The 27,003-nt window shown below is 37.5% G+C and overlaps 1 protein-coding gene across 1 annotated transcript in view; it reads right to left on the bottom strand.

The window, feature by feature from the left end:
• PRUNE2 (prune homolog 2 with BCH domain) overlaps window positions 1–27,003 on the bottom strand; it is a 144,214-nt gene that overhangs the window by 47,066 nt on the left and 70,145 nt on the right. Inside the window, exons 7-9 of the mRNA XM_075078716.1 lie at window positions 15,339–15,497; window positions 7,435–13,939; window positions 6,154–6,982 (exon numbers count right to left, since the gene is read on the bottom strand). Coding sequence (XP_074934817.1) covers window positions 6,154–6,982; window positions 7,435–13,939; window positions 15,339–15,497 — 7,493 coding nt within the window. The remainder of the gene's footprint in view (window positions 1–6,153; window positions 6,983–7,434; window positions 13,940–15,338; window positions 15,498–27,003) is intronic.

Genomic DNA, 27,003 nt, shown 5'->3' with positions numbered 1-27,003 from the left:
TTGACTCGAATCATTAATGGCTTTGAGATATATGATGTGCATTTGGCTAAACCACAGAGATAACAGAGTAGCCTCCAAACTCTTATTAATCTTGAAATAGTCACAGATTTTTCTGTCATTATATTTAATTATCTTTATTCAGTGTCAACCACAGGCAATGTGACGAAAACAGGCTTCTCTATTAAAAATGTACCTCATTGCTCACAGTACTGGGCAATTTTAATAGCCGATGGTACAGAAATGATCACAGAGATATTTTGGACTACAGGCAGTGAAAGAACTATGTTTTCCAAAAAGTAACTACACAAGTGAGCAGAAAAGAATGATTCCTGCTTCTTTGAGAACATGCCATCAGAAAGATAAATTAAGCATTCTTTTGTGGAAGCCTTATTCTAGTGGGTTAACTAAATCTTGGCAGTTGGAAATTGTCTTCTGATCATTTTGGCCACCAGTTTTCCAAGCTCTTCCCCAAAGCTTCCATACACCAGTGTCCTTACCTCTACTGCTCTCACTGCTTTCTATTCCTCAAGTCAATACACCATTTCATAGTATTTCCCTCAGCTCTTTCTAACTTTTCCTCCTAAAGAAGAGGATAACCCTTCCCTACAGCAAAGGTAAGAATGATATGGTATACATAACCACTAACACACTCTGAGGAGTCGGCTGGTAGGTAAAAATTAGCATAGTCATCTGCAGCGTTCTCCCTCTGCCTCCTGACCACTGCGTCACCACAGAGCATCATACAGCCCTGTAAGACTGGACAGTTTCTATGAGGAAGACAAACACCTCCAGTCTTCATAAATTTTACTGCTGGCACACTTGCAGCCACAGCAGCAGCAGCCAAGTGTGTTATACTGCCTACCCAACATTTGTGCAGTGCTTTACAAATTCTTCCTTTTTAAATGTAGTCACTCTCAGCTGTTCACATATGGAAAGCCATATAAGAAGCTATTTTCTTTCTGGAAAGAATGACATTAATAATGTGCTATCAAATCTTCTTGTACTGTTTTATGAGGCCAAAGGAACCTTTAGGGTTTATTATTCCTGGTGTTTGTATATTAGTAAGACAGGTTTATACCATTTCTTCAGTGTTTTAATGCTAGCAAGCATCCTCATACTTTTCTTCTCTTCCTGCTGCTGCTTTTTCTTGCAGAAGAAAAACAGGACAGGAGGGAATAACTTTACCACCAGTCACAGACTTTCTTAAAACCCACTTGAACAGCCTGGAGAGTTGTTATGCTTGACATTGGGATGAAGGGGGCAGTGACCAGCAGACATCAAGATTTTAATCCACTTATTCAGCCTCATTTTTGTTTACACTTTCTCTTTCAAAACTTTAATTCCCTCTTCTACAAAACAGTCAAACTTCTTAGACAAAGTGACGGACACTTTCTGGATGAAAGCACAAAATAATGCAAACTGCATCCTTTACTGACCCTTATTCCACTATTAAAGCAACCTACTTCAGCACAGTATGCAAGCATGAACTCCAGTTTTTTCTAAACAGGGACATGTGTACAAATTGTCAATTCAGAAAGGGGCTTAGAGGCCGTTACTGAGTAAATGCCTCCATGAACTTTGGACTACCTATTCAGTTGTCCACTAGCTGGGATGTCCTCATCACCTGATTGAATACAAATGGTAAATTACTTTATCCTTCAGAGGTACTGTACTTGTGTCATACATAAATATAGGAAGGCAAAGTACATACTTAAAAATAAGGAACCTAATTTCTATACTCTGCAAATGGGCTTATGAAAAAGCAACCAGCAGGCCACAAGGAAAGCTTCCTTGCAGGAAACAAATGCTGCCCTAGAGAAAGCTCCAGATTCAGAAGCCACTTCTAAAAGGACTACCACAGAGATGGGGGGGGTGTTAAAGTTCAGAATACAAACTTAATTGCATAAAGCAAAAATATTTGACAAAACAAAAAAATTGAGCAAAGAACGTAATCCATGCTCAAGGCACACCTATCCAGCCAGACCTTCACATAAAGGGGGCTTAATTTTCTGATATGAAGCAGATTTTATTAAGCATAAGATAGGAAAAAGCCTATTCAGTCAAGGCAAGAGTCACATTTAGTGAAGCATCCAAGAAACTTTCCCGAGTCAAAATCATGGCATTTTACAAGTATAAGAATTCAGGCAGAAGGACACTTCTGCTATGAATATCAGTTAGGTAGACTTTAGTTCAAGTCTGCCAAAGCCTACTTCAAAGATGCAAATCTTTGGCAGACTCAGAGCCTGATGACTAACACCATGAGCCTATCCAGAAACTCTGTTGCAAAAATAACAAGAGAAAAGCCTTAGTTTCTTCTTGTATGTGATGACATCAGTGTTTCTGTGCTAACCTCCCATAGGCTGGCAGTTCTATTGTAGTGAACTGTTCTAAAGTTTGGCAGCCAAGAAGGGCAGTCAGTTTCAGACTTACAAGGTGCACAGTGAGGTATGCATTAAGAAGGAACTTGTGTTTTTAAAACCGTCAACAAAATGCATTAGAAAGCATTTCTAAATACATACTTCCTCCATGTCAGCTGCTGTTTCTACAGCTGTTTATATAAGAGGTTTAATGAAATTGACATTTAATCTAGAAATAATTATTCCCATATGTGTTTTATCCTTTTTACCACAATAATTTTTGTGTGCTGCTTTGGTTTCAAAGGAATCACGGCCTGCATGGTCACGCTGTGGGTATGCATACGGATATCTGCATATAACTCTGCTAGCCCCTAGAAAGTCTGAAGCCATTATACACCTGGCCAAAGATGTAAGTTTATTACAAGTTTATTGATCATCAGCTACCAAGCACAGGGGAAACTGATGAGAAAACAGAACCATAAAAGAGATCTCTGCTAGTTATTAATTCCTCATATCAGGGCAATATTTTTAATAATATTAATGGTGGGAAAAACCTCCCATTAGATTTCACACCTTATCATCAAAAAATTCTAACAACAAAACCCCAAAGAAAGAAGATTTTACTGGTTCCATGCTTCCACAAATAATTGTTAATGTGGATGCTGAATAACTTACTTGCTTTTCTTTACTTCTGTGGCTTCAGCATCACTAGTATTAAGGACAGAAATAGCCACTGCTCTCCAACGAAAAGGTATTTGGTATTAAACAACTTCTGAATCAGATATGAAAAAAGCCTATAGTGGTAGCTATAGTGACCATATATGTATTCTATACCAAGAACTACTGTATCCTTTCCTTGCAGGATGCACCATATTCCATTATGCATTTAAGTTTTCACTGAAAACACTCTTACATTAACATGGTCCGCTTCTGGACTTTAATGTGAGAATCAGTCTAAGAGAATATACTAAGCTCTAAGAATAAAGAATGCACTATGTCTGAAACACCAGTGCAAACTACTACTGTGTACGAGATTTAAGTTTTTAACTTTGGAGACTTACAGACATTTCTAAAGAACAGCAGAGTTCTTCTCAAAGTGGATGTAAATATTCATAGCATTAAGATGTTAAAAACCCTTATAAAACCATGGCCATAGGAATGGATTTTTCTAGATGCCAGTTAAGTTCAAAAATCAGATTTTTTATTGAGGTTTCTAACAAAGAATCTTACTGATTCAAAGTTCTCTGAACTCCGTTGTACTTGTTTATAAAAATCAATTAAAATCAGATACCCAGACCAGATTTGCTTTCCTCTCCAAGGACATCATGGGCACGTAAGCATGGCATATCAAACCCTGAGATGTGGACCGCGTGTGACTTAAGCGTGGTCAGCATCTGGCTGCTTTTATTTTTAAATGCTTTATGAGAGAGAGAGGAGTTGACAGCTGATTTGTTCATGTCAGATCTGCAAGCCTGCAACCCTCTAAATAACCCTTCCTTTTTCCTGTCCCATTCACCATTTATTGTGAGTAGAGGTGGTAAGCATTTTTTGATTTAAAGATTTTCACTAGAAATCACTGCTTTGTCAAAAAACAGCTTTATTTGTTGAAAGTAGTTGGTTTGGATGAACTCCCAGTGAAACCTGACAGAGATAATGGAGGAAGATGACTTCCAACTTGTGGACTACTCCTAACAAGCAAACCACCTCAAAGTCAAAGGGCATCTAGTTTTCCTAGATCCACAAATCCCAAGTCCCGCCTCCACACACTAACATGGACTCAAAACAACTGCTTGGGGATTTTGCTTTGCTTCTTACAAAATTTCAAAATTTCTACTTTTCCTTCTGGAATGAAGGTTTGAAGCTTGGAGAATTGGGTGCAACAGAAATGTCGTGCCAACCAGCTCCACTTTTGATAGTTTCAAGGTCAAGCACTCAGCATTTGGTTTACTTCAGACCATACAGAACTGGGGAATACTCATCATCTGCTAATCTTTCTGAAGATTCACCTCTTTCTTGAGGGCAGTAAATGCTAACCTGCAGGAATAACAGCTGTCACTGCCCTACAGAAACAGAGCCCCCCTCATCACATATTCTTCTCAGTGCTGTCTATTTAGACTGAAGCAATTTCAGCCAGGAGCATTGTGTGAGGGCAAAGCATGCTCTGTATACTACTCAGTCTTGACTGTCAAGAAAACCTGAAGTCCTATACAGGTGCTTAAGTTTAAGCTTGAAAGTAACATCATTATATTTCAGAGTTTCTGAGACTGGGGTTGCTATTAAGGATGAAGCCAACACTTACTGTATATTAAAAATAGCTCAGCAATAACACTGTCTGATCTTGTGGTAAACATACACTCTTTGAAAAATGTGTGAAAATATTTAGAGGGAAGGTATTTTAACAAGTCTGGGGGAAGATAAATCACAGCTATTGAACTATTCAGTCCTTGAAATCTTAAGAAAATGTGAACTGTTTGGGATGGGGAGGAATTAGCAAAAAGCTGTGCTTTTCTATCACAGATTATTTGTACATGCTATTATCAGGGTTATACTGTCATACATAGGTATGCCACCTTCAATGGAAAAAAGCCTACTGCTAAAACTTCAAAACTGTCAGTGAAAATTTCAAAAAATAAAGCCTAAAATAAATTGCAAGCTAATTAAAACCTGATAGTAGAAGTTGTGAATGCATTGTGTATTCTACAGTGAACTGACAACCGCTTGGGAAAAATTTGAAAAGTAAAAAATCAGTCTTGCATTTCACACAAACAATATGTTTCCACATGTTTCATACCACATAAGTTCTTTTGCGTAGGTGCAGTTTAAAAGTACTAACAAGTACAAAGCAGTTATTCCCCCTAGTTTTATTTGTACTCGGAATTTTTTTACTGCTCACAAGAATTTCAATGATAAACACAATGCTAGGTTCCTCTTTGTAAAACTTCAGCATGTCAGTTGCAGATGGCCAGAAGAAATGAGGTCAGACTTCCACAGTTATATCTCTGGGGCTACCCTTGGAGTCCATTGTAGCAGTTACAACCTCCTGTTTGCAAAGATAAGGAGTCAACAGAAGCACTCTCTTCAATACACTACAGTAAATGGAGTTAAGAGGGTCAGTCTCTCTTTGCATCTAGTGACACCGCAGAGAGACAGCAGGCAGCAGTAATGCTGTCAGCACAAAGGCTGCAATTCCACCCAATGGCAGATGCAAAATACACGTGAACTGCCTCAATTGCCAGCCCAGTCCAAAAAGACAGAAATGCTGCTCTGAGCAGACTACAGCTTGGAAATAACCACAAGGACCACAATTTTCCATCATCCTTCTCCTTCCACTACAAGCAGCACCTTTTTCTGACCCTGGGTCTCGACTCCCTCCTATCTTCCTTCCCAGCAGTTTTGCATTAGACATAAATAGTGCTTCATTTAGATCTCTCCATAATCTCATCACTGGCATTGCATCTGGACTTGCAATATCATCAGTATCGGGTTTCCCCTGCATTCCCTGGCCACATATGTTTCAGATTTAAAGGTAGATTATGAAATCTATGGGATTTCACAGAAGGAAGACAGAATTATTCCTGCAGGGAAGCGGCCTTACAAGCTTCCTGCATTGCAAAACATACCTAATTTGACTCATAACAAGCAACCAAGAACCAAGAATCTCTTTTTACAAAGGGAGGGATACAGTGATTTAAATCATGTAAATATAGTCTTGCCATCTGTTCATAACATCATACACTTCAACAACATTGATAACAAGTGAACAGAAGACTATTGAAACAGGTTGGTTTTGCCTTACCCTGATTTTTGACTCAGTTCTCTTTCACTGTTGAGAAGCGCTGTTTCCTCCTTCATTTCTTGTTCTATTGCTCCATTATTTCCAAGTCTCTGTTGACTACGTGTTTCCCACTCCCCATCACTGACAGCCACCTGCAACACATGTGTTCCTGCAATGCCTGATCTCTCATCCTCAGTAGTCAGGCTGTCCGAAGGAGAACAGCCCTCATGTTCAAAAGATTTCTGAAGGAGACTCTCTACTTGAAATTCTGCCTGAGTGTCAAGAATTGATTCCTGTGCTACCACAGCTGCCAGTTCTTCGCCAGCATGTCCAGACCCTGATTTTGGCATCTCTGGCTCAAGAGAAATTTCTTCAGGTGATACATCACTGACTTCATTTTGGTCTAGTATAACCCAGCCCTCATCTTGCCCACAGCTTTCCTGTGATCTCGTTTCATCATCCAGGTTTTGAGGCATGGAAGAACTCTTCTCTTCTAAGTGAACAGAGTCCCATTCAGTCCCACAAACAGAGTGATATTCCCTTTCATTTGTAATGGAGACTGGCTGAAATGTATCCAAGGAGCCTGGTGAAAAGCCTTCATGAGATTCTGTTTGTTCAGCTACATTAGCTTCTTGAAATGCAAAATCAATTTCATTTCTTTCAAGGGTATCCTTCGTTGAAGGTGTATTTTCTTCCTCAGTAACAAGGATGTAGTCCATCTCCAGTGAAGTTGGATCTCGGTGCTCCTGCATCCTCACATCTTCCTTACCCTCCGTACTTTTCAGTTCAGGGCTCTCAGAGGAATTTCTTGTCTTACTCTGCCTATGAAGTAGGGAGCCAGTGCCAGCTTCTAAAAAAACAGGCAAACAGAAACTCCTTTTAGTTTTTTAATTACTTTTTCAGTCACCATGATATCTTTAAGTCAGTACAGTGAGACAAAGCTCTTCTCAGTTTGCTTTGCTCTGTTAATGTGTACTTGAATTTTATAACATCATAATCATCATTATAGCTCTTAAAGATTATACATTAACACTGCAACCATTCCTAAAGGGAGAAATGATTCAGTGTTGCATACGCTAGGCCTTGTACAAACAACAAAAATAACATTCCTACTTCAATGTTTAAAGCTTTAGATCTGTCTAGAAGGGTGATGCTAGAGGTCTTCCCAAAGTACAGTTTTGTACATCAGGGAGACCACAAACTTCAAACTTCACTCAAAGCCTCATCATACAGCAGTAATACTCCAGACATTTCCTTCTTTCTTTGTCCTATGGACTTGCTCTGGAAAGCAGATTTTCTTACCATCAGGTGATCTTTTATCTCCACCTGGCGGTGAGTCAAGATGAGTTGTTTCTGCTTCAGATTTTCCTACTGAAATCTCAGAAGCTCCTAGAGTTACTTCGGACTTGGAGAGCGAAGGTACTGATGTGCGATTTTCCTGAAGGCACTCTTTAATGCTGCTGTCTTTGGTCATTAGGATGCCTTCTGCACTTTCCGAAGGACTTGGCAGTGGTAAAGGTTTTTCCAAAGAAACACTGTCACAAAATGACTGCTGTAACAAGAGCTCATCCATTGCACACTCTTTGCTGCCAGAGGGTTCAGCATCGAAAGATACATAGGATGGTGGAGTACATGCCACTGGTGATTGGTCACTGGACATTTCCTTAAACACAGGAACATAATTTTCAATTGCATCTTCAGATTCTTTCACTACGTCATCAGCCAGCTGATTATTTGAATCAGGCAGAAAGGATTTGGGAAAGAATATCTGTTTATCCTTTGATTCCCCTTCTGCTGCTTCACTGCCTGCTACTGCCAGTATGTTCATTCCACCACATGTGCTTGCCAGGACATTAGTCACTGATGCGTTCCTGATGTTATCTTCTACCTCTGTCTCAGGTTCATCCACACATTCTTCTGACATGTCTAGCTCATCACCAGTTATTGCTGTATGTTCGATATCAGAATACTTTCTGACTTCAGCCATGGCACTAATTTCTGTCAAACTTTGTTCTGCCCTATCAGGTAGAGTGAAATCCATGGGAGCCAAATGCATTTGGGAGGTCACTATTTGAGCTGTATCAGTTGGCGTTCCTTGATGGCTTGTAGGAGTAAAACTTTCATCGAATGTGTCTTTCAAGATGTATGAGGATGTCAGTGTTAAAACGTCATTGTTGATTTCAGCCAACTCAACTGGGTCAGTAAAAAGTTTATTTTCTAGACCATATTCTTCCAAAACTGCAAATTCAGGAGGCTCACGAGTATTAGATGAGATTTGCGGATAGGATTCATTGGTCCTTCCCTGATCATAGTCCTGGGGCCTAACACTTTTAGAGTGTGTCTCTACCTTCTGCATTACTGACTGACACTTTGAATCAATATCTGCCTCTTTATTCATATTTGACCATGTATGAATTGGCTGACTATCTTTATCTTCACGCTCCACCACGATCTGAGAAGACAGGATAGAGGCATGCTTAGCTTCATACTCCTGGCACACATCAGGACTGCTTGATGCCTCTGAACTATTGTCTTGGTCACAGTGACTTAATATATCAGGATTTTCACTATCTGATCTCAAAGTGACAGTCTGCTCAGCATTAGTCCACAGGTCAGGTTCCACTGAAGACAGCTGGTCACTTTCTTGTGTGTTATCCTGTAAGATATCTGGCATAAGTGCAGTTCGGGGAACTAATATACTCCACCCTGGACTTGACTTCTCTGTCATTCCAAAAGATAAGTCTTCTACTGTGAAAGCACCTGGCATTGAGTTGTGCACTTCCGATCTTTCACAGGTGTCCTGCTGTTGCTCTTGAAGAATGAGACTTACCTTTCCCTCATTGTCTTCTGGTAGATCCAGTACAGTTATTTCCTGAACTGATGTCTTTGGCATACGTGGTTCCTCATCAGAAGAAGGTTTCTGTGGAGCCAGTTGATTTTCTTCATCTGTAGGAAAAAACTGCTCTTCCAAGCCCCTTTCTTCTTTATCCAGTATGAAAGGATCAAATTGTTTGAACCGTAAAGTGTCTTGATTTATTTTACTATCGGGAATATTAATGGGATGTACTTGCCTTTCATTTTCTTTTTCATCACAGTACAGCGGGGAAGGCTGATTTCCATCATAACCTGCATTAGTGAAATCGGCTTCTGTTAGTTTTTCATCTTGTGAAGGTGATCCCCAGGGGTCCTCCTTACTGTTTGTTAACTGGTTTGATGCAGAGTGACTTGAAACAGAATACTGATCTTCCACTTGTTTTTCTTCACAAGAGTCTGAATTCCACCATTCTGAACTGTCATCTGGAAAACTGAATGTTCCTACTGTGGGTTTTGGATCAGTTCTTACATCAGCTTCCAATGATATACTCTGCATGTCCACAGCTTTTGAAGAATACTCTTCTTTATCACCAACAGCAAAGGTTGGTGTAGTATCTTCATTCATTTGATAACAATATGAGTCTTCTCCGCTGTTTGCTTTTTCACTGAAAATACTCACTTGAGCTTTTTTCTGAAGCGTTTCCCGGTGACCTAAATATTCAGAAGTTTCATTATGCTCCATTATAGCCAAGTCCTCCTGCAATACTTTCCTAGCTTTAATTGTTTCAGGGTTTTCACTGAAGATGCAGACCTGGACCTCCTCTCCCACCTTAGTTTTTGCATCTAAATTGTCTTCATTTGCTTCAGGACTTGTTGTATTGGATTGAGCATAATCCTCTCCAATTTCAGATGCTTTGTGCTGTTTGTTTTCATATGTAGAATCTTCATTAATCACTTCTGGATATGCCTCTGAATTCTCTGAATTCTCTGAATCCTCATTTATGTCAGGACTTGATAAAGAAGATACAGTATCATCATCTACATGTGCATTCCAGAAATCTAAGCTTTTAGGAACTTTGTTCTGTTCAGCACTTGTTTCAAGTCCTTCTTCACATTCATTCCCAAAATCATTCCTTTTACAAGCACCTTCAAGATTTTCATTATTTGTAATATCCCACATAGCCCTACTTTTGTGATGACTGGCAACTGGAAGGTCTCCCCACACATTCACAGATGCATCACTTAAATCAGGACTTGTTCCGCTTGAGTGTGTATAATCATTTATTGAATCACTCCATACTTTATCTTTTTCCAAATAACTTTTGATCTGTATATCCTTTGAAAGACTACTTGCAGTGTTTGCCATTTCAAGGACTTCACTTGCCTCAGGACTTGTTCCAGGAGACTGAACATCTTCACATGGCTGTGAATTCCAAGCAGTTTGGGGAAAACTATCATTAAGCATTACATATGACTCTCTGCAAAGATTATTAGCAGGTTCTGAAAGTTCAGAGTATTCATTTCTCCCAGAACCTATTTCATGTGAAAATGAATTTTCCACCACAGGCATATCTGTAATATCGGGAACACTGACATATCCAGAAGAAGGACTCTTTTTAAACTCATCTATGAAAGACATTTCATGAGTGATGTTCAGTTCTGAACTATTTTTGAAAGATACTAACTCAGAACTACAAATGCCTGGAGGGTTAGGAACCACTTCATGTATGCCCTCTTTCACTTCTCCCAACTCTTCTTGTGGTTCTTTCATCAAAGGAATTGATCTGGCTAGGTTACACCAAGTCTTTGCAGAGTCATTGCAGATGCCTGAGCTTCCAGGCATTTTAGAATTATTTTCAGGATTATCGCTACCCTTATCAGAACTTTCAGAGATACTTTCCATCTCAGAGCTTGTTGTATCCTCAGTCACTGTAGTCTCCTTTTCAGCTTTCTCATAAAGCAGCTGTGATGTTTCACTGTAATTGTAATTTTGTGGTCTGGAGTCATCAAAAGATTCATAATTTCTGCCTTCCTCAGAAGCACTTGAAGAAGATTCTACATTATTCTGTGACAAGACTTTCCTCTCTTCCTGACTAACTGGATCACTTTGGTTATAAAACGACTGATTCTCTGTGACTAACACTTCTAAACTAACACTACTCCTCATTTTTTCTGGGGATCTGGGAACTTCTGTTATTGACCTGTTTTCTTCTGAATCCGCATTACATGTAGATTCACTGTCCTCTTGCACTGTTTTATTACAAATGTCACTAATCATTTGCTGTCCGCTTGTCTCACCTGTTCTCTTATATCCCTCTTTTGCTTCTTGAGAAATTACAATGGCCTTGTCCCAGCCTTCCTTACAAACCTGCTCACTCTGTAAACTCCATGAGTTCAGCTGCTGCACTGAATCCTGACTATCCAGCTTTTCACCAACATCAGCAGTGTTTTGTGCTGCCTCCTTACTAGGTATCTCAATCCCCAAGTCACATATTTTCAGATCCAATCCATTTCCAGTGTCTGAAGTTGGTGTAGATATGTCTGTGTCTTCTACAGGAACACTGCTCACTGTTTCTACATTTTCAGCTGCAGTCTGTCTAGTATTTAATTTGTCCTGTGGTGGTGATGATAAGTCATTCACTGTTTGATTGCTTATTGGTGTTACTCTTCTGTTTTCAGATACAGAGAAATTATTTTCACTGGTATGCATCTCAGTTGAAAAACATTGTTTAGCTATTTGTTTATTAAGTAAAGGTTTAGCAGAGACAGAAAGAGTAGTAATTTCAGAATTTCCTTCTTGTAACTGAGTGACATTATTTAGGGGACTATTCCAGATGTCTATGTTTCCAGTGCTTGAAAAAGGCATGTTTCTAGGAGATAATGGTTCTTCATTTGCATTCTCAAGAACTTGTCGCTCAGCCAAATTTGGGTTTATCATTTTTTCAATAACTGTTTCTTTGTCAAAATCTTTGTCTTCATTTTGTCTTTCATCTTCCGCATATGTAGGTGATATATATGAATCAGATGTTGAATAATTGGTGTCTGGTGAAGAAACAACTAAATCTTCACCTATGTTTGATGAACTAAGATCTGAGTGTTTATACAAGAAGGTATCCTCCCATGGCACCACTACTTCTGTTCCTTCTTTTGTGATGTTTTTATCATACATATCCCAGGTCTCTATATTTTCAAATTGTTTTGGTCTACGTTTAGGGTCACCAAATACAGCTTTTTCCTCTGTTTGAAGCTTGGAATTGTTTTTTGTATTGTTGAAAACAGAATTTGTATTTTCAGATTTTCCATATTCTTCTACTGAATAATATCTTTCTTTATCCCAGGCTTCTGGAGATACCTGGATAGGTGGCTTTTCAGTATTGTTGTCCACTGTGATTTCTGAAGAATGTGATAAACTAGTTTTTGATATGGCCCATTCCTCAGGAATATTCACTGATTTTTCTTCTTTATGCAATTTGGGCATGTTCCATACATTTTCTGAGGATATAGCAATATTTCCTCCATCAAACTCAGCCCAGACTTCATAAGAGTTTCCAGCTCGCTGACTACCTTTCCCTTCACCACTGCACCATACATCTGGCATTATAAGTTTTGGTTCACTGACTTTCCACGGGTCAGTAAAACTCTCTGGTTCTTGCTTTGCTTCCTCTAAAGAAGCAGTTTGCAAATGTGAATGTTCAGTGTTTTTCTCTTGATTCTCATGGTTCCGATTATCTTGTTTAAACTGATTATTCCACAGACCTGCTCTCATGTACTCCATCTGCTTTGGCTGTTTTTGGAGGAATACAGAATCCGAGGCTCTTCTATCAATATGTTCTCGTAGCAAGGGACTTTCTTTACAATCTTTCCATAAGACAGGGCTCTGAAATACAGATTCCTGCTCAGTTGAACTCCATGTATCAGCATTTCTGGATTCTAGGTCAAAGCCATCCCACCAGCTCCCATATCGAACCCGAGACTGAGAATAATTTGGACCATCTATTTCATTGATTTTTTTTATGACATCTTGTGGGAAAAATAAAGGCTGCCCATTATCTAATGGTGAAGTTTCTACAAGACTGTTCATAGGAGTTGGTGGAATTCTTGAATCCGCAGATTTCAACATTTCTGGTGAAGAAGAATCACCTTCAACTAAATTGATCAAACTTGACATTTTCTCACACATTTCTCCTGGATTCTCATCAAATTCAGCTAAATTGTCTTCCTCATTTGTTGTCGTAAGTAAGTCAGTTGAATAATTTGCAGTATCATTTTCTAGCAGGTTTGCCTGATCAAGTTCTTTCTGCACAGTGAGTTGTTGTCCTTCTGATGAATCACTATTAAGGAAATAGTCATCTGCTGGGGAACAATCAACAGAACGTGAAGATGACTCAGATGGAGCTGTAACCACAGGTGCTAGATCAAAATTGAAAAGATCAAAGTTATCGCTATTGTCTCTAGACTGAGGTTTTTGTTCTTCGGCTATTGCTCCTTCAGGAATAGGGCTATAGGAATCAAAGCCAGGCAAAAGACTGTGATGGGAAGCAGCACCTTCTGCAACAGGGCTATCATCACTAAGGAAAACAGAACTCTCCTTGGAAGACCGGCTGCTTCTAATGGTAGCCAATCCACTGTCCGGACTCACAAGGTCTACATTAACATCAACATGGGCTTGCATAGATCCATTTAGATCTTGAGGATTTTCTATAAAATTGGCAGAACTGGTCTGTGGTTCTACATCAGAACCATATAACTCCATAATACCAGAAGATCCTTGTGAAAGTGGAGCACTTCCAGCTACAGCTTCAGTGGAGGAAGTTCTACTATTTGATACCATTTCTGGTTGTCTTCTATTTATAACTTCCTTAACTAGAAGAAAAATTTGATCACAGGTCACCAAAGAATTTTCTTGATGATAAATAAGAATTTGGTCACATCCACATTCTAGAGGATCCAGTTCCAAACAAGGATTCTGACATTCTTCTAATTCACAGCAGATCTGTTGAAAAATAGGATGTTTCAAAAGCCATTGCAATCATGGGCATAAGGGTACATATTAACTACTTCACCATGTCATACAGCCATATCTATCTATTCCTATTAATCTATTTCTTGGCCATTTTGATCCCCTAAATAGATGGAGTGTTAAAAGACAAGATCAGTACAAAATATGTATTATATAATGCATCAGAATATTTACTTGAAATTATACTTTCAAGTTCACTTTTCATTAGTAAAAGAAAATCCAAATAAATGTTTACATGTTGCCTGAAGAAATCTAAATAAAATAAATAAAATATGTAAGGGTACATAAGAAAACTATTTCTAGAATAGGATAATTAGATTCATAAAACAAATACATTTATACTGATCTTGAAAGTAATAGAGTTGTTTAGGTACCTGTCCCTAAAATCAGAAGTTTTTAAGACTGAGAAAAAGGTTCAAAAAGTTGCCACTGAGATGTTTTCTTCCACTTCCTTCCATTGAGGGAATTGGGGTCGTTTAGTCTGGAGAAGAGGAGGCTGAGGGGAGACCTTATCGCTCTCTACAACTACCTGAAAGGAGGTTGTAGCGAGGTGGGGGCTGGACTCTTCTCCCTAGTAACAAGCAATAGGATGAGAGGAAACAGCCTCAAAGTGCGCCAGGGGAAGTTTAGGTTGGACATTAGGAAAAACTTCTTCACCGAAAGGGTTGTCAGGCATTGGAACAGGCTGCCCAGGGAGGTGGTGGAGTCTTCATCATGGAGGTATTTAAAAGAAGGGTAGATGTGGTGCTTGAGAATATGGTTTAGTGGTGGACTTGGCAGTGATAGGTTAGCGGTTGGACTCAATGATCTTAAGGGTAATTTCCAACCTTAATGATTCTATGATTCTATGATTTGGGGACAAATATAGTAAAAAAAAAGGACAGCACCTGGCTTTGGATAAATGAACATCCTTGCAGTAATTTGGCTTCATTTCAGAGCTTAAATTCTTTAGCAATAACATACACAGAGATGATTTCTGGTCATTACCATTTACAATGCGTTTGCTCAGCCCTCACTGCCGAAAACTCATTTGTGTAGATCACAATACAAAACCAAGTCAAAACTAGCAAAAAAATTTTTAAAAGGTTCATTCCGTTTTAGCTAAATTGAAAAATCTTGCCTCTTCCTGGGTTTCTCATAATTGTACACTTTTTTTCTACTAGGCTGGCCCGAAACTATCATAAATATCACAATCTTTCATTTTTGCATCATATAAATAATGCAGCCATTTCAAATAGCTCCTCAGATGCCAGCGAACAGTTGCTACTCTTTGACCCCACTTCATAATTCAAGACTTTGGTATATATTAACGTAAAAAAACCCATTTCTTTTCAGGGAAGACATTATTTGATTCTTTTTTCCAGGTACTTACTTGATTGCCTAGCTCTAAGTTTTCCGAGTATACTGCTATTTGTCGTTTTGTTTGCTTCTCATCTGACAAACAGTTGGCGAAAATGACAAGTACATCAAACCCATATTTATCTGTGAATGCTTTCAGATCACCAACAAGACTCCTGTGTAACACGCAGTCCTGAAATGTGGTAAGAAATTAAAAGAAATGTCAACATCTTTTCTTTGAAAATATTTTCCTTCTGAAAATAGCCAGAAACGTTAATAATCGTGTGTTTCTGTAACTGGCAAGAGAATTCTGTTCCATTTGTCAAAACACCTATGTGCTTAGAAAAACATCAAGAACTGGTCTCACAACACAGTAATGGAGTTTTATTTCTGAAGAGTGCTAAAATACTAAATGTAGGTTTTGCCCTCTTGAAACTACTGCTGAAACAGAATTCTTACTTGTTCTTGCTATTTGCTTTTGCAGTGTTGCTTGAAAGTATTGGGCTACTGCTATTTCTTGAATAAAAATCCTTTTTTATTAGAAAAATAAAAATATTTTATTAAATCTGTCATGTCAATATTTCATTTAAAATAATAGATGTTACAATAATAGTATTGAGGTGCAAAACCAGGCACTCAAAAGGAACTTGTATGTGTTAACTTCATTTTGGAGCCCTTTATATATATGTAGATAGATATCCATTATGATGTTGCATGATTGTATACAAATTTATCACTGATTATCAAAATCTTTTCCATTCCATTATTGCTGCTCTTTGAATTCCGTGCAGGTCTTCAAAACAATAACCCCCAAACAAGGACAGAGTGAGCCAAACTAGTTTTAAAATCTCTTTGTGTCAAAAAAATGCTTATTTTCACACCTCAAAACAAATACACTGGAGGTAAACACTGCATTTGCCATTCCTGTTCTCATTTATACTTGGACTAGCCTAATGTTGAATTATCTAGATTTTGCAACACAAATCATACATCCCTCTTTTTTACCTGGGAACATAATGCACAAAGCATAAATGTCTTTCTTCAGTCCTCAGATAACTGCCAGTGAACAAAGTCTTAGAAATGTTATTTTCTCCTTTATGTTTTTGCTATTTGTATTTGAGATAATTTTTTTGTAATCTTCTAGCTAATAGTTCTTCTGATGCTGCCAAGCTACACTGTCCCTGAACAAACAGCAGTTCATCATCAATACAACACAACAGTATACGCAGATTGGTGTGTTATTCCCCTGCATCTGTCTCCTACCTGATAAATTACTGTTTTGGTTAGATATGTACAAATACTATTTATTGATCTACTCAAATGTGTCCACAAAATGCATCTCCCTCCCTGTAAATGAAACTTAAAACAAAAAAAATCCTGATTGCCAAATGCTTTGGAAGTAGATTCTTTTCCAAGATTAGAGATGAAGTTCCACTTTGATGTTCGCATAGCACCTGAAAACGAGTTTTAGGTGAAATTAACGCAGATTAATGCACAAATTCAGTTAGCTGTCAGTTTACTGGTGGACATTCAGATATGAAATTTGTGTAGGGGGTTATGGTGAAGAATTATGGTGAATAAGGCTTGAGCATCCAAACCAATAACATTTTTCTGAAGACCTAAGTATTGAGTATATTAGAAAAAGTACCAAAATGTGTTTAAGTACAGAATAGGTACTTCAGTTATCCCATTGCTAACTGCAGTTAGAATAATTAAAATCTATTTTAATAAAAAAATTCGAATTAGACCAGATTCAAAACCATCTGAAAACCCCCGATAACACCTTATCTCAATTATCCACTTACAGCCAATTCAAGAAGATTGGGAAGTCATAGGGAAGGACATGGACCAATCAAGGATCAAGTCTGCAAGGTGTTTTATGGCTGTACATAAAGTAAATAAATGATCACTCTAAAAAATGTCCAGCCTTCAAGCCTCATGATGTTTTATCTTCTATATTGCTTGTATCAGCTGAACATGCAAGGAATTAGAAATTTACTATTAAAATCACATGAGTGCACTGGAAGCCTCATGAGAGTGACTTTGACTGTGATAATACCCACCATCATCTCAGCCTGTATTTGGCACTCAAAAAGTGGTAGGTTGGGGAGTACCAAAAATCCTGCTTTCTGCAGTATTTTGAGGGAGGAACCTCTTAACCTGCCTATATGGCAAGGAAAAACGCCTCTGTCACAACCGTGGCCAACTGGAGAGTCAATATGTACATGCAGGGTGATCAGAGGTATATTACTAGAGTTTAAAGACAAGGACCATAGACCATCATAGAACAAGATTATGAATAGAAGAAGATACAACTTTCACATGTTAACAGCTATTTGTTGCTGGGAATAGCTACCACAGCAAGGCTGTGGCACCAAATGCCATACAGTGAAAGGTCAGTTCTACCAGTCAGAGCAGGAGCTAAAGATGTAAATGGCCATGGTAAAACCCCTGAAAGTACTAAAATCTGAATTTTCCTCCTACCCGGTTTTTTGTCAGCTTATGTCATATGATCAAGAGCAACATTGAGGAATTGATACAGCAGCAGGTGATCCAGTAGTCTGTCGCTGTAAGTGGGGAAGTTGCCAAGTATGTATCCCTGGTGGAACAACTGGAAAAGCTTCATATTGGGCTACATTAATATAAACAATAACAGATATGTACTACCTACGTAACCACCTGATCCATCTACTTGAAGTTCTCTCAATTTTTTCAATGCTCTCAAACTTAACTATTATTCAGAGTGTGTATTTTTTTCTTCTTCAGGTTCTCAGCATGTTGATGACAGAGAAGCACAAAGATTAACTCTGAGCAGGTTACTCATCCCTCTGCATTGCGTACAAGCTGTAGGAGGAGATCAGTTATGTATTACATGTTTTTTTTTCTCCATGCTTCACATCCAGCTTAGCTTCTGGGCTGTGTTGTGCTACGCATACTCCTTGGGCACAGAATAAGCTTGGCCTGCTAACTGTACCAGAGAAGCCTGCAGGAACATCCACTTGCTCCTAGCAATTACATCACCTGTGTATCCTTACCTTTATCTAAAACTGCAGCAAGTTTTCATATGAACATCCTTTCTGTTTGACAGTAGAAATGAAGAATGGAATTGCCTCCTTGTAAGAAAATCCTATAATAGCTAAAATAACCAAAAGGTGGAAAGCGCTTCTATGAATAGGGTGTTTCCAGCATGCTGTGCGTGGATGGGAGACTTATTCAGTGCTACACCCCTCAGGGTTCCCACCACCTGAAGGGATGTAGGATTGTCTACAGTGTTTTCTCCTTATAATCTTAGCTCTAATAAACAGTGTTGTAAGAGATACCTTACCGAGTTTGCATGCCTTTCTTACTGGGATTATAATGGACCAGCGCCACCTGGTGCAAAACACTATCAACTGATGAGACTGCTCAGAGCAGCATGGGAACGTGTTTAGGTGTGCCAGAACAATACACCGCATTGAGAGAAAACTTCTTTAAAGAAAACATGCAAATTCTTGGAGGATTTAGAAGTGCAAGAGGGCAAGAGATGTTTTACAATGACATCCAGTCAGCAATAATACTGAGGAAATAATTAAGCATGTCAGAACACAGTCCAAGTCAAGCAAAATGATGCTGATCACATCCCATTTATTACTTCATACCATAGCCTGTCAGTGAGAGAACTTTCTGACAAAAAAGTCATTATTCAGCAAAGGTGTAAAACCTAAGACCCTATTAATTCTGTGGCATGAGGAATAAGATGCAAGCTTCTCATAAGCAACAATTAATATTCAATTAATACCTGACAACATAAGTTACTCAATTTTCCCATAAACAGGCGTTTTAATAATCAACAATAAATGTTACTCCTAAGTTGTTACTTCACTAAGTGCATTCAGAAATGAAACACAAGGCAAACAGACCTCATTAAAAGAATAGGACAAAGAGTGAATTTGCTGGAAAATGGTGCTGAACAAGATCAGATTACCAGTTTTACAGCATCATGACTATCTCATTAATTTTTTTGGTTGACTGGATTATTAATCAAAATATGAAATTATTAATTTTAAAATAAGAAAAGGTAATGTCATTAATTTTAAGAAATTCTATTAATTTCATTATCTTTTCTAAAACTTAGTTTAATCCTATCCCTCCCCCAAACATTCATAAAGTTTACTCTTTTAAACTAGTACGAACAACAGAATTCAGATACTCCCTTCACAAGCACTCAAACATTCAAATACAGACAGTTGCAAACAAGAAATTCTTATAACAAAGACTATATATTGGAAGACAGAGCAGACATACGGAGACTTCCACAAATTTGCTAACCTAAGTAAACAACCAGAATGTTGCATTTATTGTAAATGCTAACATATAAGGAAGCATTTCTTCAGAAATGAAAAAATGCTAATCATTTCAACAGTTAAGCTGCTACATCCCAAATAAATTACAAGCACTGTAAAATATACTGTTGATGAATTAGGATAGTAGAACTACACTGCCATACAGCCAAACCATGACAAAGGTCAGTCAGCCATTCTTCTTATACTACTTTTCCTTACTTCATTAGCATGGGCTGGCTTAAATATTAATATTTGCGTAGTGTACAGCAGGTAAACAGCATATGTAAACAATACTAGTTGTCATAATGCCATCTAAGTAACCTATGACAAAAAAATAAAGGACTGTAAGTTTACTTGAAATGTAATATCCTTGAAATAAATAGAATCTGGTAGTAAATATATTTTGCAAATGCTGTTAACTGTGCAAATGCATACTTAACAGCAATATGGATACTGGAGAAATTTAGTGTCTTAGTATTTGTAATAAAATTGTGCATTTGTTTTGTCTAATGCATATAGATAGTTTATGCAATGCTACAACATAACAATATGGTCCACATTCTGAATGACAAATATCTTTTTATCATCCAGATAAACAGAATGTTTAAGAAATCCAGACTTTTGAAGGATTTTTTAACATAACCTGTTCAGTTATTAGATATTACTGTTGAGAAACACCGTTTTATGTAGGCTGTATATTATTGTGCAACTTCTTTCTCTGAAACTTGATTTTCTCATAGGAATCTCTTTTTCTAATTGAATAATTAACATGATTATAGCCATGGGTGTTCCTTTAAAAGAAGCAAAATCTCCAAGAAATACCCAGAGAGAATTTCTAACTTCTCCGTCTCTAGCAACACTTCCTGATTCATGAAGCCAACAGCTAATTGCCCAAGTGATCACTGTAAATGTATATTACACACAGTTCTGATTTTTCTAAGCTAACTGTGTCAATATTAACCTGACCAAATTAAGAACAAACTGTCTCTTTTGTTCTTCATACTCCTCTCACGGAGAGCACAATATGGCTTTTGTCAGAGGTGCTCCATCATTTTGGCTCAAGGAAACTGTCAGTACAGTTTGGGATTCGTTATTCATGGGCAGATACCCTGATGGGTCTAATGAAGCCTTTCTGCTGACAACTCATTTGCTAAAAATACCCAGCCATCACAAAATATAAATGAGGAATATCACTGTATCCCATTACAATTTTCACAACCAAAGCAATTATCACAATACAGAAGTTGATACATACTGCTTCACACTGTATTCTCTTAATATTTCATGGTCAGTACTTCTGCATTCCAGTTTATTTCTATGTGATTGCTGATAAAACTTTATGACATACTTAAATTGCAATATAATAGGGTAAACACCAATGTTATAGCACACATGCAGAGCTAGCAGTCTGTGTGCCATTTGTTGTAAATCCAGCTAATTACTAAAGCCCCCCACTAAAAAAAAAAAGGCCAAAAAGCAGAAAAACACTATATTTTACAAAATTTTCAGGTAAGGTCACTAAAAACGAAAACAGTATGGTGTTTATAAGACTCCAGAAACACAGTCAAGTATATTCACTATTTTACCTCTTTTTTGTATGAATGCTACTGGTAAAAATGCTCTATTAGAAATTCACCATCTTTTCTTTAAGGAAAGATTGCATTTTTCTGATGTGCATTTCAAACTACAAAATAGCAGCTCTGCTGTACTAATAGTTACCAGTCTTCTGAAAAGAAGGAAAATAGCAGCTAATTCTGCTTTCTTTATGTTGCTGTGGAAAGTGTCCAGAGAGAAATTGGTATTAGGACCTAAACCAAAGAGCTGGAGAAAGGGCATCTGAGAGCTATATAGAGACCCCAGTCACATCTGACGTTTAACTTTAGGCATCCCAAGCTTAAATTAGAACAAAGCAATAGCCGAAGAAAATTTAAACAGGAAATTCTACAGCATTGTGAAACACCGCATATAAAGTGATGAATGCCTATTTAGCACCTTACTATCAGTAATACCTGTATTTTTACAGTCTATTATTTCCATTAAACGCAGAATAACTGAAAAAATCAAAGAAAGAAGAATTAATCTAAACCAAAATAAGTTATCATGCAGTGTTCAATAGAAGTGTGTTTAGCCATTTTCACACTGGCAACAGTGCTTTTTCTACAACACTGGTACATTTTATAAGTGTGTCTTAACAATGATCCACTCTTTATGAATTGATACTACAGCTAAACGAGTTTTTCTTGCACTTGACAGAAATACAAATGCTGTGTATTCGAACTTGGGCTTGGCCATTTAATCTGTGTTTATTAGTTCTAGTTAAAGATGTCCATGTTTTATACGTATTTAGCACAGCACCTGATTTCCAGGAAAGATGGGAAAGTCTCAATTCATTTATAAAATAAAAAAAACACAGAAGTTGCTCAGATAAACAGCCAAACTTCAGTTCCATTAGTCCACATTTTCAGAGCTACCTGAGACAGCTTTGAATTTAGCAGCCAGGGTACAGCATCTCCATGAGTCTTAAAAGACATTATGATACCCATGTAACATAAGAATATTATAATGGCCCATTTGACTCAGAACAGTCCTCCTCTGGCTGGAATATCTGCCTTCAGTGGCTAACACTGCCACTCACCTGAAAGAACACAAATTCTTATCCATAAGCAAGGCAGCCTCCCCTGACTACTGATGTGTACAAATACCTGCCTGAAATACAACAGCCAAAAATGCTCCCTGGTGTCGGTGGGGTCTGTGCACCTACACTCAAAGAATGAAATAGATCAGAAGGGCTGGAGATGAAGTCCCATTAAGGAGCTGCCACTACTGCATGAGATAAACATTAAGCATGTAGCCTGAAGACAAAAACAAACATAGGTAACAGTGTGCGTACTGTTGTTGTGTCCACTGGAACAACACAAAAATATTAGATGGCTGTGACCACAAAAGCTAGAAGAAAAAGGGTTTCACAGTGGCACAGGGATCAAAGAAGGGATGTACATCATCTAGTCTAGTGAGATAAAGGCGGAAGTGTTGATTTATTTCCATCTTCAAGGAAAGAAATGTAAAGTGCTTGTAATTTGTCTCATTGTTAATGGATGTTTTCTGTAATAAGAAAACAGTGACTGAAAAAGATAAAGCTGGCATTTTTCAGCATTTTTGGCAGTTGAAGGATAAGTAGTAGTTTGGAGTTGTTAAAAATACAAAATACCTCAAAACATAGAGATGTGATTTTCAAGTCTAAAGGCTTAAACCTCCTTTTCCAAGTGTGTCTTTAAAACTCTGCCTCTGTAGAATAATTAAAAGGGCAAACTAGAAAGGATTGCAATCCTAACAGTATGACACTTGTTCCAAGTAGGGAAGTACAGGGAATTGCGCTTGCATTATGTTAAAATGTACTCCCTCCAGGTCATTTTAAATGCTGAAGTATGTACGTATTTTTCCGGAGTGAAGTGCGTGGAAAGTCTCATTTTGAAACCACATGAATAAGTAACCAAAGCGTAAAAGTAAAGGAATCCAGGGACCTTGTTATGCACTGTATTTATAAGCAAATATCACCTGTACACTGAATATGCACAAAAACCTACAAAATTAAAAGGAAAAATCTCCATATTAAGCCACAGTATAGTATACACAATCTAACACATTATTTACCTCAGAAACTTAGAGGACAAAAAGAAACACTATTTTTCTGTCTTACTAATCAATAGGCCATGTGGACATAGCCTATGACACACTTTTTTATTCTCCTTTATATTATTCTGCTTTCTGATACTAGGTTAAGAACTCTCATCTGATTTTTCTGTAAGTTGTAAATCAATTAAAAAACACTGAAAAAACCCACAACCTACCACTTCAGTTACAAGGTTCATTTAATCACATCCAATATTTGATTTCACTGTTGACTGATTAGCAAGTGGTAACAAGCAGAAGGCTGACTTGCCAGAGTGATGAATTAAAACACAAGAAACATCACAACCATATATATACTGACCAGGAACTGTCTATTTTAGCCAGCTAAGTCTCAGGTGTAAGTTTATATGTAATAATTCATATCTTACAATATAATTCCCATGCAAACACAGTTACGCAAAAACACATTTCTGGCTGTCAAGAAAATTTCCAGCAAAATTAATCAACCATTCATCCATTCAGGCTCTTTGCATACCCTTTTGTCAAAGAGGGAATACTAAGAGATTTCTTTCCTCTTCCACGCACTCATTGCAATGGTTTGCAGAATCCATCAAGCCTGAGTTGATTTATTGAACTGTCTCTTAGCTCAGCAGTATAACTATAGCAAATGAACTGGTAACTTCTCAAAAAACAGCAGTGATTCAACAATATCTGGTTTATTTCATTCCTTTCAACTTCAGATTAGCAATTTCTTAAAGGCACTGACTTGCATTCGTTAGAAGTTCTATCTTCAATTTTATGCCGGTGTGTTTTGTTTCCATTCCTTTTTTTTTTTTTTTTAATATCTATTTTGACATTTGACAAAGACATTTTTAGATTTACAACCAATGTTAGAATCTACCTAAATCTTCATATCTTCACAATAGCTAGTATGCTTTCAAATTTAAATACACTACTGCTGTGTGCTTTTATGTGAGCCATCATATTCATTATGCTATGAATACCGAAAAATAATTACCCACTTAAAGTCCCCACCTATTTCTTTAATTACATAGACAACTTTGCATGCATATTCAACTGTTTTTGCATTTATCTAATTGCATCACTAGTAATGAGAATTGTTATAAAAAGTAGTTGAGGCACAAAAACCAGAGATATGCCAAGCCGTTTGAAACACTGTTTAAACATCGATTTTATCACTAAGCATCGTCCATTGAACCCCATGGAGCACATTTATCACTCACCAGCTTTGCATTTTTCTTCATAAAGATATATGACCTTTGCCTATTAGATTTCATTAGCAGGGCACCATACAAGGCTCCTCTGCAGATGACAGGATAGAAAGCTAAACAACCTCGCCTGAAGGATTTGTGAGAACAAGCCCATCTTCAATCTTTGTCCCTGGGAGGCACTTCTAACACCTGCCAACCACAGCACTATCATCAGAAAAACATTTAGAGATTTATCTTCAGGCTGGTGATTATAAGAGATAATTTGTTTGGAGTATGGATAAAGTTGGTCTAGCATAAACAAACTACAAGCTCAAATTATACGACGAACCTCATTAACTATTGATTTAACCACTGCAAATCCAAGAACAAATGTTGTATCAAAATGTTAATTCCTCCTGAAGATATAATCAAGGAAAAAAACCAAAATGCCAAGGCAGGATGGTGAACTATTCTTATGTGCGCTTTTAATGCTTGCAGCTTAAATTGGAAATGGAGACTTGTTTCATCATAACAATGACAACAGTATTCTATTGCCATTTTCCCATAAACATGTAGTTTTGCTCGGCAAAAAGTGCTGTACCTCTTTAGTTGCTGTCACTATACAGGGATGAAACAGTGCTTTCTCTTCTACTTTCAGCAATACTTTTTCCTGTTTGGAGACAGCAAGACTAGATGTACCATTAAAAACAATTTCAATAGCAAGAAGCTAGCAATATTGTAAATGGCTACCAGCACATGCAGGCAGTCTGAAAAATTATATATACATTTGTACCTTCTATATTATATATATCACACATATCCTCTGTGACTGTTTTGGGAAATAACTTTCTCCTAATCTTTGAAAATTACTTTCAGTCAAGCTAATAAATCATCAGTCTTCAGCCAACAGCATATTTAGAAATAATGTAGTGGAGTTAATCCTGAAGGCTTTTTTTTTTTTTTTTTTTTTTTTTTTTTTGGATACAGTGGAAGCCAACCCTGTCCCCTGTTTGGTAAAGGAGAGAAAAATGCTTCCAGACTTCCTATTGCAGCCCAAAGAGAGCAGCGGGTGAACATCTCCACCTGACGTTGTTGGGATATGGCCTAGCAGAGTTCCATTGTACCATGTCTCTGCCAGCATCCCTGTTCCCTAGCACCACTATGCTGATGGGGAAAATGCATTTGTGTATAGAAAGTAGAAGGAAACCTGCAGTTCTTCCTCCATTGTGGTACTCTGAGCAAATCATTTGGTGCAACTTGTACTTAATAACAAAATACCAATGTTTCAACACTAACATAGACTGTAAAACCAGCAAAAATCTTTTGGATGGAACTCAAAAACTTGCAGCTAAAGCAGTTAAAAGAAGGAGAAGAAACTTTTGTAGGATGGCATAATCTCTCAGCCCTAATTCCTTCTAGGAGGAATGGTATTTAATGTGAAATGATTAGTTCATCAGTTTTAAAAAAAAAAACCAAACACACAAAAAAAAAACCACCAGAAAAAAACAACCAACAAAATCTGATGGGTGATGGTGTCTTTCCATCTGCACGTTCCTCACACAGAAATGCAGCCATGCAGATGCACTCACACTTTTCTGTTTCCTGGTTCAGTTACCAAATTTTTTAATATTTTATAATCCCTTAAATCTCTAAGTTGTTTGAAGGTTAAATGACAATTTTAAATCCCAAATTGCTGACTTTTTTATTTTTTTACCTTTTTTTCCCCCATCACATTTACTTTTCTAATTTATGTAACCATCTCACAACATCACCACAGGAATAAAACACAGTTGCTTAACTGTTAAAGCTATTTCACTCTATTTACATAGATGGGCAGATGATTTTGCAAGATAATTGATCTAGAATAAAAAAAAATGGACCACTTTTATCAGTACAGGCCTATCAGGCATCCAGATTTGTGCAGGCTCCAAACCTCTTTTCCCCATTAAAAAACCTGCTTTGAACATGATCAGCTGATAATAAATCAAAAGAACCATTTGTGCAGGATTCAGATCTATCATTTCTATATCCTAAATTGTGAATGTGTCAGTTTTGGATTCTTTTGTCCAATTTTAGTAATTGGTGAAGCCTTTTGTACCTTTTCTGCCTTTCTGAAGGAGCTGTTTGTTTCCTTTTTGGGTCGTTTGATTGCAAACCATTTTTCTGAAAAACTGTACTTTCTCCATTCATTCTCCTGACTCCAATATACTGTTTTCTCCTGCAAGTTTTCTTCCTCTGCTGCTGCAAACCCTTGACTTATATTATTTTTTACTTTCCATATTACCTGTCATGAACTCTCTGTTCCCATTTCCAATTTCTCACTCCCCTTCCTATCGTAACTGAATTCTTGGCAAGAACCACTGATGCCACTTTAAGAATTTAATTTTAGCTTTTTATGGTTTTTTCCCATTGCCCCAAATCTCTTTAACTGCAAATACAGTTTCCCATTGAGGCAAAATGATCTTCAGTTGTACTTCAGTCTTTATCATACTCCTATCCATTGGTTCACAACAAACGTTTTCCTTTCAGCAGCACA

The sequence above is a fragment of the Phalacrocorax aristotelis genome, chromosome Z (assembly GCF_949628215.1).
Source record: "Phalacrocorax aristotelis chromosome Z, bGulAri2.1, whole genome shotgun sequence".
NCBI classification, from domain to species: Eukaryota; Metazoa; Chordata; class Aves; order Suliformes; family Phalacrocoracidae; genus Phalacrocorax; species Phalacrocorax aristotelis.
This window is presented reverse-complemented; position numbering and strand designations above follow the sequence as displayed.